This window comes from Osmerus eperlanus, chromosome 4, assembly GCF_963692335.1.
Source record: "Osmerus eperlanus chromosome 4, fOsmEpe2.1, whole genome shotgun sequence".
Taxonomy (NCBI): Eukaryota; Metazoa; Chordata; class Actinopteri; order Osmeriformes; family Osmeridae; genus Osmerus; species Osmerus eperlanus.
This window is the reverse complement of record NC_085021.1, coordinates 6747173-6759237: the sequence shown is the minus strand read 5'-3', so window position 1 is coordinate 6759237 and position 12065 is coordinate 6747173. Positions and strand designations below refer to the sequence as shown.

At 43.3% G+C, this 12065-nt stretch overlaps 1 protein-coding gene across 1 annotated transcript; it reads right to left on the bottom strand.

Annotated features, from left to right (window-relative positions):
- Positions 1–2200: 2200 nt before the first annotated feature.
- LOC134018457 (L-rhamnose-binding lectin CSL3-like) lies at positions 2201–4851 on the bottom strand. Its single transcript, XM_062458391.1, has 9 exons — positions 4715–4851; positions 3424–3453; positions 3300–3344; positions 3053–3188; positions 2868–2977; positions 2750–2794; positions 2509–2644; positions 2313–2430; positions 2201–2227 (listed from the first exon to the last, which is right to left on the bottom strand). The coding sequence occupies exons 1-8, from the start codon at positions 4761–4763 to the stop codon at positions 2325–2327; spliced, it is 657 nt and encodes a 218-aa protein (XP_062314375.1). The 5' UTR covers positions 4764–4851; the 3' UTR covers positions 2201–2227; positions 2313–2324.
- Positions 4852–12065: the final 7214 nt, after the last annotated feature.

The window sequence follows — 12065 nt, the reverse complement described above, 5'->3', positions numbered from 1 at the left end:
AACGTACCTTAAGTTAGGAGCCAACACTAACACGTCTACTAGAAGCGTTGAACTGGCGATGAGTGACCGGGGTTGAAATACTGTGGTGCTGATGAGGGTATGAGATGCAGTGGTTTCAATTTCACAGGACGGATTAAGTATGTGGCAGGAGACCCTGAGCCTGGAGCCAACACCTATGAAAACAAGAACAAAACAGAACAAACAGAAAACCTGGCCGGGATCAGGCCGGGAACATAACATATTCTGTCACAGTGCAAATTGAAATCGCTAGATGTTGCTGAAATCAACCCTGAAGGTTTGGACATGTCATGGTGTCATTTTGGTTTATTTACAGCATTCGGTTATGTGTTTGTCTGTACCCTTGTTATCCTCTGCTTCACAAAGTCGCTTTTTAGTTTCAGAGCAGTGTTCTATTGCTTTGATGTCCTTCTTTGACTTCTATCTGGGTGTTGTCAGAACTGCACCTAGAAGGATGGAGCTAGTGGAGGGACAGTAGGAAGAGGACCAGGAAGGAAATCACTACAAGTTGGCGATATCAGGTAAACCATTTCATCATCAGGAGAGAGGGAGATTTCTTCCGACTGCAGACCAAACTTCCAACGAGGGCAGGACCAGAACAGCTTTTTAGCACGGAGCCCCTGGCTTTTACATGGAGCGAGGAAACACCCTGACAACTATAGCCTACTAAATAGTTAAAATACAGGCATGCATATAGCCTGTCCCCTGAGCAGTTGTTAATTCAATCAAGAGCAGCTTTCAGTTGATGAACTGCAGACCTGGGTGAGAGAGCCTGTATGGATGAGTGGAACATTTTAGAAGAAACTTTTCAGTGTACCTTGTCAGTGTTAGTCAGCAATATAGCTCCTTGGCTCTCAAACCGACCCCAACCTAAAGACCAGGGGGACTGTCAGGATGCCACACTATCATGCATTGGACCAGAGGTCAAGATAGAGATCAGAAGAGAAACTCATCTATGACTAAGCAAATGAGTACAGTAGAAGATAGTTTGAATGAGAATATCTGTTGACATGTTTCCTTGTCCTTTTGTAGACCTAAAACATCCAGTATATTTACAGCTCTCAAAATAGGCTTTGAAATAATTGTATACTGTATTATTAGGTAGTAGTGCAAAGTAGCTATGCATGTTATATACTGCAGTACGACTTTTAAGTGATGTGTCCACCGTCCCCAACTACTGTAATTGATTACATGTAGCCTGTAGTGATGTGGCCTTCGTGAATGATTAGTTAATTTTAACAAATCTTTAGTATGACTCAGGAGTAACGAGTAGTCTCAGAGCGATATGTTCATTTTCTCGTGGCCGCGCATCGGGACAGTTCCTCAGTAGAGGAAATGATTCGTTCATCTACCGACTGTCTTCGGATACTTTTTCACGACCTGCATAGGCTCAGAAGAGGAAACGAAGGATTGGTTTACCTCATTTGACAGCTAGGTTTAGTATGACGTTAATGATATTCGTTCACAAGTAATAATTACAGGTTGTTATTTTAACTTGTGTAATTTCAGTTCATTGCAGTGTAATTGTTTACCGTGATAATTAAAAATGCTAGTGTGATGACAAATGACAATTTCAAATCATACAAACTGTCATTATGCTTTTTAATGTGGGAATTTCTATTTTAAAATAGGCCATCTGCCACACAAATGTGTAATCTTGGCTTGTTAAGATGCACCAAGATATGATAAATGTTTGCAGTGGAAGTATTCAGGCCAAGGATTTGGCTATCAAATATTAGTGTGCGTTTGTGAGAGAGAACGCGCATGTCTGTGTGCGTGCACGTGTCTTACATGCCAGGTATCTGGCAGTTCAGAAATAATTTGTGTGGACAGCAAAGATATTAAGGCAGGAACCATGGGAATAATTGTTTTGTATGTTCCGGCTGGAAAGGATTGAATAATAACTACATTTCATAACACTAAGAACAGGATGTGGTGATGCCTGGGAAAAGTATTTGAAACCAGGTAGGTTTTGTTTTAACTCAGAGCTTTGCTCTGGACTTTGTCTCAGTGGGTTTAGTAAATCAAGTGCTTCCTACATCAATGATCCATATTGTCCCTGATGCGTTTCTGACTGACCTGGAAACAACCACAACACACTGATACATGTAAATGGTGGAAAATGGTGGAATTTATTCAATATTGAACCAGTCTTTGGCATTGGAACAGGTTCACATCCAGGTCCACTCCTTCGACCCAACAATACTCACTGAAACAGAAAGTGCCAGTCAACAAATATTATATTATAAAAGACACACACGTCACTCATACAGAGTGATGTAAAGATCACTTACCGCAGGTGTAGGTCATGTGCAGGTATAGGTCACATACAGGTATTTGTAGGTTCCATAACAGGGATCAGAGAACACAGAGTTGGAGGCAGACAGAGAACAGCTTGTATGTCCATTGCACCTGGGAAGGAGCAAAATAAGTGTGTGAGTGTGTGTGTGAGAGAGAACACGCATGTCTGTGTGCGTGCACGTGTCTTACATGCCAGCCACCGACAGCAAGGTTGTGGGGTTGAGGCAGTTGGTGTTGCTAATCTGGCTTGGTGGACGACCAGTGACGCAGGTCACCCTGTCTGTGCGTCCATAGTTAGCACTGACAACGTTGATATGAGAACTCCCTGGAAACAGGAAGTTATTACCTCTGCTTTCTTACCATCAAAGTGTATGCCGTGTGGAACTATTAACAGCATAGTAGGGCAACAGCATTCAGTGTTACAACATACCACAGTTTAGGGTAGCCTGCTGACCTTCACAGATCACTGTCGTCTCTGAAACAGTAATAGTACAAATATGTCAGTGTCAACGCTATACACACACACAATCAAACACACAAATACCAACTTGGGGGAATGCAGTTGTAGATCACATGCAGGTATTTGTAGGTTCCATAACAGGGATCAGAGAACACAGAGTTGGAGGCATCCAGAGAACAGCTTGTATGCCCATTGCACCTGGGAAGGTGGAAGGAGCAAAATGAGTGTGAGAAAAAGCAAACACGCATGTCTGTGTGCGTGCACGTGTCTTACATGCTAGTCACCAACGGGAAGGTTGTGGGGTTGAGGCAGTTGGTGTTGCGAATCTGATGTCGTGGACGACCAGAGATGCAGGTCACACGGTCGGTGCGTCCATAGTTAGCACTGACCACGTTGATCACAGAACTCCCTGGAAACAGGAAAAAGTTAAGCCCCATTCTCTTACCATTAATGTAACTTCAATGCTGTGGGAAACAGTATAGCAAGGCAACTGTACAACTGTAACAGTGTAGCAACGTACCACAGTTCAGGGTGGCCTGCTGACCTTCACAGATGTCTGTAGTCACTGAAACAGTACAAATTATAATTGTCAATCGTTTACAAAAAGCAGATCCTCCCTTGGACAATCAGGCTCTGAGTTTTACCTGCTCCTGTAGACATACAACATGCCAGCACTGAAAAAGACAGAAAGATCACAATCACAATCTGGCAGTTGGTCAAATATGGACCGTAAACATTCCTAGAGCATCATATACAGTTGTACCCAGAGCATCATATACAGTTGGACCCAGAGCATCATATACAGTTGGACCCAGAGCATCATATACAGTTGGACCCAGAGCATCATATACAGTTGGACCCAGAGCATCATATACAGTTGGACCCAGAGCATCATATACAGTTGGACCCAGAGCATCATATACAGTTGGACCCAGAGCATCATATACAGTTGGACCCAGAGCATCATATACAGTTGGACCCAGAGCATCATATACAGTTGTACCCAGAGCATCATATACAGTTGGACCCAGAGCATCATATACAGTTGGACCCAGAGCATCATATACAGTTGGACCCAGAGCATCATATACAGTTGGACCCAGAGCATCATATACAGTTGGACCCAGAGCATCATATACAGTTGGACCCAGAGCATCATATACAGTTGGACCCAGATGCATTTGCAACATCTACAACGCCTTCTGGATATTTGTGGAAAGACAAGAAACTCACCCCCACCCCTTTACATTTCATAAACGGAAACCAACAATTCATTGAAGTAATGCAAGGCTGAGTGTCACCCTGCCCCCACCTCTCAGGCTAAAATCTGGAGTTGCTGGATGGAGTCTACTTGATGGTCTCACCTCATTTTGTAACTTACTGTTGCATGTTGTTAAGGGTCAAGATGTGGTCTGGTTGTTCTAATTATTATAGTTTGGTATAAAAGGGAATTATGAAGCATTGTTCTGTGGATTCTTAATCTCCTAAGCACTTTCAGCTCTGGCTTGTCCTACTCCTTCCTCACCTCTTGTTCTCTGATTAACAATAATCATAGTGGAGTAGGTAAAAACCTTCATTTTGTAACATGTTTGCTTTGTAATCAATTCCATTATCCATTTCACCTTACTTTGACCATTCTGGCTCCAATTTAACCCATAGTCAAATAACTAAAAATACACACCTTTCACTAAAGTAACCCAGAACAAATGACTTCGGAAATAGTTTCACGATGTCTCTGGAACTGTGATCATTCCATAACATTCAAGTTTACATTTTTAAAAGGAGGGAGCGATAGGAGTTACCTTACAGTGAATCCAGTCACAAACCATAATCTAATTCTACAACTTCAAACCCAGACAAACTTGAATGATAATGTAAATATAAAAGTAGTCCTCCTGCTCACCAAGGAGCAGCCCAGAGAGACCAGGTACTTACAGATCAAAGCACCCAGCGTAAGACGAGGACTCATGGTCTTTCTAGACATTATACAAAAACAACCTCACCTCAGACAACTTGTATTAATAGAGGCAAAAATTCAGACTCGTGGACAAACAGCAGCTGCGTGTGTTGGATATGTAGACGTGTAACTAGTCAATTGTATTTATAGAGGGGCAGGTGGTGATTGATTGAGTTCAACCCTAATCCAAAACACCAGATTCTAATAATTACCTTGCTGACAAGCTGAATCATATTTGTTCCAATTGTGGTTCCAAATCTGCAGGAAGAGGGTTGACCAGCGCAACAGTTGAATGAAGCAGGATAATTAAGGATGTGGTGATGCTTGGGACAAGTATTTGAAATGTTGTGTTTATGTTAACTCAGAGCTTTGCTCTGGACTTGTTTGGTCTCAGTGGGTTTAGTAAATCAAGTGCTTCCTGTATCACTGATCATCCTGACTCTGGTGTGTTTGACTGACTAACCAGGAACTAACCAGGAATACATGGAGGAATGTATTCAATGTTTTGTTGTTTGAATGATTGATTGTGTGACTGTCACACTTCCAGCCCGGCTCCAAAGGTCCAGGTCACCAGAGGAGTTACCCCTCACACACCTGCACTACATTCCCCTAATGAGCTGTTTCACTCCCTCATCTGTTGTAGCCAGACCCCCACCCCTCGCTCCTCGGCTTGAGGCAACGGCCCCGGTGGATGTTGATGGTATTGTATTTCCGATTATGTACCTGACTCGTCTGGTCGATTTTATTCTTTATTACAGTTTTTCACGATTGCTAAAACACATTTCTTGAAACGGTCCACCATTTTCTCAAAACTGTAAACACAAAACCAAATATAGCTGCAAGCAGCGATGCGGGTTCCTCCGCAAAATGGCAAAATATTATAAAAATGTACATTGTAGAAGAGGGAGAGTTGGACAACAAGAGAGCAAAGGTACTTCATGTAGTTGGCCAACAACAAAAGGCTGAATGGGGATTTGAACTCATAAGGCATAAGCAGTAGCGGAGATAGCGTGGGTGCATGGGTGCGGCCGCCCCAGGGCCCCGTGCCAGTCAGGGGGCCTCCAAACGCCGCCGATCTTGCGTCACCTTACGAGAAAGGGGCCCTCCCTTAGTGACACAATGCAGATAATTAGCTGAAAGAAGCTAACTGCGGCTTCTGATCTCGTGCTACCACATTCCGTTAATCCAGCTATTTTTATCAAACGTAAGTTACGTAACAGTCACTTAACTCATGGCTATGGTAAACCAGCACAACAATAACAATTGCCAGGCAACAAAACGCTACATTCCGTGCCGAACGAAGTCTCAGCCGTCTATGTCTCATTAAGACATAGCCTACTTGCGTTCGTGCATGGATGAGGCCAGACTGTCAAATCTCACCTTTCTGTGTGTGGAGCGGGACATACATATTGACAAGGACAAAGTGGTTGGCAAATTTTCCACCGTGAAGGAGGAGGATGAAGATTTAATAAGGGATATGTGTATAGTTTTGTTAGATTCATTTGTTCTGGAGGATCGTTAAGCAGACAACAAAATTGTAAGAAATACTGTGGCACTGATTGAGCGAACTTAGCCTGTTCAGCACCATCGCTGTCGATCAGCTGTTGCTGTCCGTGGTGTTGAAAATATTTTATTTGACTGGCAAACTGTTTTCTTTGTTCGTCAATACAAACTTGTCAACAAATGTGGCTTTTCTTTGTGTCTTATTTGACATATAGGCTTACTTGGCTGAACATGTGACACATTATAACATATGCATTCATCAGATATTTTACCGTTTTTTTTACGTTTTTAATTTTAAAATGACTTGGTAGCAGAGGGCCCCATGATGAAGCTCCGCCCCCACTGCACTGAGTCTTGCTCCGCCCCTGGGCATAAGGTTACAAGTCAGTCTCTTTATCCTCTCTGCTACACACCAACTGTTGAGATTTTATGAATAGCTTTGGTCAGCTTTGGGACAAAGGTGAAGAAACGGTTGACATTTTAAGGTAAAATTGCATGAAATTGCGCATTGTACATCAGAATGATGTCACCTTGAAGCCAATAAGGTTTGAAAAACCATCAGTCAAAATTATATTTTATTTATTGACACAAAGATATTGAGGCAATGTGGACATTTACATAAATACACCCCTTTCAGACATTTTGTATTGCATTTCTCATTCCATTTCACCCTATATAAAGACACATCTGCCCGCACACTATCCCCATCCATGCTGTTTCTCTCTCTCCCAGCGCAGGTCACGCCAAAGCAGAAATGCTGCAGCAGCCGCATGAGGTTTAGGTGTAGTCCAATCGTTGCCTCCCACAATCCAAACACATTAACCGCAACAATGTCTTCACATTTTCTCACAGATGGCTTGATATATTGACTCTCTTCTTGAGTAGATCTCTTTCCAGAATCTCAGTCAAACCAGAATAACTTCATAAACAACTGGCTAGGGTACGGCCCACGTCCAGCCCCTTGCGAGTGAAACCTTTGATAGTAGACTCTCTGTTCGGATTAAACTACACGCACACTCAGGGTGACCAACAAGATTATATTAACTAACAAACAATAACATTACAAACATCTAACTGAACGAACACAACAACTGAAATCCCTCGCATGGCCGTTGTAACCGAACTATTTTCCTCAAGTCTTTGCGTTTTTTGACATGCCACACTGCATGCTGGGTACTCAAGAGCACTGATTATCTAGCTGTGCACCGACTGCGTGGTATGACGAGATGCTAGTGACGTGCTAAGGTTTCTGAGTCTCCTGCATTAACAAGTTCTGATTCGATTGGCAAGCTATTTTTACTAATGTTTTAGTAAATCATTTAGTAAATGTTTTAGTTCATCTTGAACTAAGTCTTGTTTTTATGATCAAAAACACGTGGTCATGGGTTTAGAAATGATTATCAGACTAGCCTTTTTATTTCATGTGTAGCCTCGCCAAGTTCAACCCACACAGGACATGTTATATAGGATCCTTATTCTGAAGCTGCTTCTGGCAATTAAACAAAGTACAATGACTTATAATGGCTCTGCTCTCTAAACTATCCTTCCCAACCATTCTGTAAATACAGAGAAAGCTACCTCAATTGCAAAATGTTATGGTTCACCATAACCATGAAAGTTAGTGAAATGAGTGAAAAACAGAGAGCCAAATGCACAGCACTAACTTTCTAGACCTGCATCAAAACAAACATGTGTCATTAGATGCAGTATAATATAATACATTTCAGACTAAAACCAAACAACCTCTCTCACATTACGCTGCAGTACCGTCTAATGTGTCATTCGTCTCACTTTGCACTAAGATGAAGGTTACCTAGCTCAAAGAAATAGCACCATCCAGTGGTATGTATAGAACGGTACTATCTGGAACAGAGAGAAGATGCCACAAGACTATGTATTTTGTATTCTCTACAGCTGTACAGTGATACTAACTCTATATTTCGGTATGTGTGTACAGTGTGTGTGTTCACATAGGCCCTTTCTGAAAAGAGACAACGGTCTCAAATATGGAATTACTCAAAGAAAACCTCGGGCCTTGATGTAGTTGGGTCATGTGAATGAAAAGGGCATCCTTGTTTGGCAGTCAGGTTTCCATCTTGTCATCATCATGGGATAGTAAGTCATGAAGAAATATTTTCCATCAGATTATGGTTGACAAAATGAACTACATTTAGTCATTTAGCAGACACTCTTATCCAGAGCAACTTACAGTAAGTACGGGGACATTCCCCCGAGGCAAGTAGGGTGAAGTGCCTTGTCCAAGGACACAACGTCATTTTGCCAAGACAGGGAATCGAACTGGCAACCTTCTGATTAATAGCCCGATTCCCTAACCGCTCAGCCATCTGACTCACTGACTCTGAACTGATTAAGGTGGTGGCCAATTTGACACCAATCTGCTTCATCTATCAAATTTTCAAGCTTTAGCAGACACTCACACACACACCATAGTGAAAGCATGGGACTGGGGTGTTTGTTTTTTTGAGAATTGGTGGTCTAGCCATAATCCATTTGATTAACTGAGCCCACAAACCTTGGCTGTAAACAAAGAGCTCATTCACACAGCAAGATCCTGCTTAGGAATCTTTTTATGACAAACATTCCTGTGCGTTCATCCTTATCTTCGAAGGCTGATTCTAGGATGACTGGATTGGATACCCCCCCCCCCCCCCCTTTAGCTGGTCTTTGTTTATACAGACATACATTTTCCTTCATTGAGGAACATGCAAAGGCGGGCGGCTAATAGCCTTTCGTGCCTTTGCTGAGTGAGTGAAGTAACATGTCAGCAAGTCGGTCTGTTTTGGCTGGATGGAGTGCAGCTCAGAGCAGAGAGACGGAGGAGGGGGGATGACAGCCAGTATCTGCAACGAGGAGCTGTGCAAACATACAAAGTGTGCTGCCTGGGATGTGCAGTGTGTCTGGGCAGGGATGGCATTATTAGGGTGCGTCAATGCAGGGAAGGGCACAGCACTCATCCTGTCTCATGCTCACGAACTTTGAGCTGTGGGAAGCTCAACCTTTCCAAATGAGTAATCAGCCAGGCTGTAGTAAAGCCCATTAGGAAGTCCAACCAAGTGTCCAAAGAAACAAATTGGAGGATATCAACAACCTTCCTCTGCAAGTTTCTCACAATGAGCCCAGAACTAATCCCTGATAGTTTCTGGGATGATCCTTGTTGCTCCAGACCCTTCACACGACAGTGTTTGGCATTCATATGCAAACATGGGGAGATTGTCTAGAACTGATTGTGCACGTTGCACATACACATGCAAGGCGTTTTATGGGACATGGAGGAGAGGCAGGGCGGGGTTGGAAGGGATGGCTGATGGGATTGATCTCTGGAACAAATCAGGTCTTGGCTCTAAGAGGCTGAGAACCGAAGAGAGAAACACAACCCAATTATTATTTCATCTTTAGAAGCCATGTTAGCACACACTAAAACTTTTGCCCAGTGTTTCTGGGCAGAATGCTAACCTTGTAGTGTGGTGACTGAAGCTGCAAAGGAAGGGAGGGTGATGTTGACAAGGTAGTGTGTATGGCTGCATGTGCGAGTTTGTCTCCATGTCTTCATGTTCCTAAGTCTCCCTCCCTCGTCACTCTGTCCTCCAGCATAGCCGTGCGTCCATCCAGCCAGCTCAGAGGCATCTGGTACTGTACACAGGAGGAGAGGAGGCTGCCGCAAAGACAGCTGGAGCTCATCGAAGGGCAGCCATGGGCGGAAGCAGCGAGGACACCAGACTCTGCACAGGGACCCAGACATGGTGAGCTTACAATTTTAGCCCTCATCACTGATCCTGTAATCTTGTTCCCAGGCTTTCTCAACTCACAAGAATTTAGCCTGGTGAAGACCTCTCGCATCCCGGGTCGTGGGTGGAGTGATCCTGGGTCGTGGGTGGAGGGACATCCAGGTAAGTTGCTTTGTGAAGTGCTGTCTAATCTGCTGAATGCTGCTGAATCTGAGAAGTCAGTTGTTGTAAACAGCAAAACAGCACAAACAAACTATAAGGACAAACGTACATTTAGTTCTTGTTACACTGGAATGTTATATACGTGAAATATATGCAGTTGAATTTACTGTCCAGACCCAGAGGAAGTGAGTTCTCAGCCTCTCTACTGATCCAGGGTCATTTCAGTGTTTCCCTAAGGTGTGCCTGGATTAAAAAGCAGGTTCTCACAGCATATCTGTAGATGTATGTCCAGGCATGTCATTTGCAGAAACTGGTCTTTGTGGTTAGAATATGTAGGTTTGCGAGTACAAAAGAGAATACACACAGCACATACAGCAATGAAAAGCTTTCAAAGCAATTGTAGGAGATTGACAAATTCAAGGTAATACAAGATGAAGGGAGATTGTCTTTTTAAATTCATGTTTATGAGTTCATTCATGTTCATGAGTACAGTAGTAGTAGGGTAGTAGATGGGTAGTAGATGAGTAGTAGATTACAAAGTATAGCTGGCTATCTTGGTAAGAGCTTGCAACATGCAACAATGTATACAGTACATATTTGTTGATATTTGTCTCTCTTAAGAGAAGAGAGTTTGGTAAAGATCTGTGAAGATTTGAGGATGGCTGACTTTGCTTAAGTTTTCAGGCATTATTCACCAGACCAGATGAAACAAGTTCATATCTAAAGGAAGTCCCAGCACATAACTTATATGGATATTTTGATCCAATAAATGTGTTGCTTTTCATTCAGAATTATTGCCTCAAGGAACCTTGGCGCTTGCCAAAATGAACCAAGTGTTCACAGCTTCGGCGAAGAGTACTCTGTTAAGATGGACCAACTGGCTACTGGCTGGTGGACCCAAATGCACAACTCCACACAAGGAACCGTTGACAGTTTGATTGGAAAAAAAGGACAAGGGGAACGAAGGAGATCTGGGGGGAGGGGGCAGGCGGGTGGGGGGGGGGGGCAGGCAGGCAGGCAGGCAGACGAACAGGCAAAGGAGGATATGGCACGGTCTGTAACAGGCAGAGACAAAAGCACGATTACCTAGTGTTCTGAGATAACGTACCTTAAGTTAGGAGCCAACACTAACACGTCTACTAGAAGCGTTGAACTGGCGATGAGTGACCGGGGTTGAAATACTGTGGTGCTGATGAGGGTATGAGATGCAGTGGTTTCAATTTCACAGGACGGATTAAGTATGTGGCAGGAGACCCTGAGCCTGGAGCCAACACCTATGAAAACAAGAACAAAACAGAACAAACAGAAAACCTGGCCGGGATCAGGCCGGGAACATAACATATTCTGTCACAGTGCAAATTGAAATCGCTAGATGTTGCTGAAATCAACCCTGAAGGTTTGGACATGTCATGGTGTCATTTTGGTTTATTTACAGCATTCGGTTATGTGTTTGTCTGTACCCTTGTTATCCTCTGCTTCACAAAGTCGCTTTTTAGTTTCAGAGCAGTGTTCTATTGCTTTGATGTCCTTCTTTGACTTCTATCTGGGTGTTGTCAGAACTGCACCTAGAAGGATGGAGCTAGTGGAGGGACAGTAGGAAGAGGACCAGGAAGGAAATCACTACAAGTTGGCGATATCAGGTAAACCATTTCATCATCAGGAGAGAGGGAGATTTCTTCCGACTGCAGACCAAACTTCCAACGAGGGCAGGACCAGAACAGCTTTTTAGCACGGAGCCCCTGGCTTTTACATGGAGCGAGGAAACACCCTGACAACTATAGCCTACTAAATAGTTAAAATACAGGCATGCATATAGCCTGTCCCCTGAGCAGTTGTTAATTCAATCAAGAGCAGCTTTCAGTTGATGAACTGCAGACCTGGGTGAGAGAGCCTGTATGGATGAGTGGAACATTTTAGA

What these genes read in the sequence shown, in the direction of transcription:
- LOC134018457 (XM_062458391.1), bottom strand. Translation starts at nt 4,763, where the DNA reads ATGTCTAGAAAGACCATGAGTCCTCGTCTTACGCTGGGTGCTTTGATC. An exon ending in GCAGGCCACCCTGAACTGTG is followed by an intron (nt 3,189 to 3,299) that starts GTACGTTGCTAC and finishes TCCTGTTTCCAG; the next exon opens with GGAGTTCTGTGATCAACGTG. An exon ending in CTACAACTGCATTCCCCCAA is followed by an intron (nt 2,795 to 2,867) that starts GTTGGTATTTGT and finishes TTACTGTTTCAG; the next exon opens with AGACGACAGTGATCTGTGAA.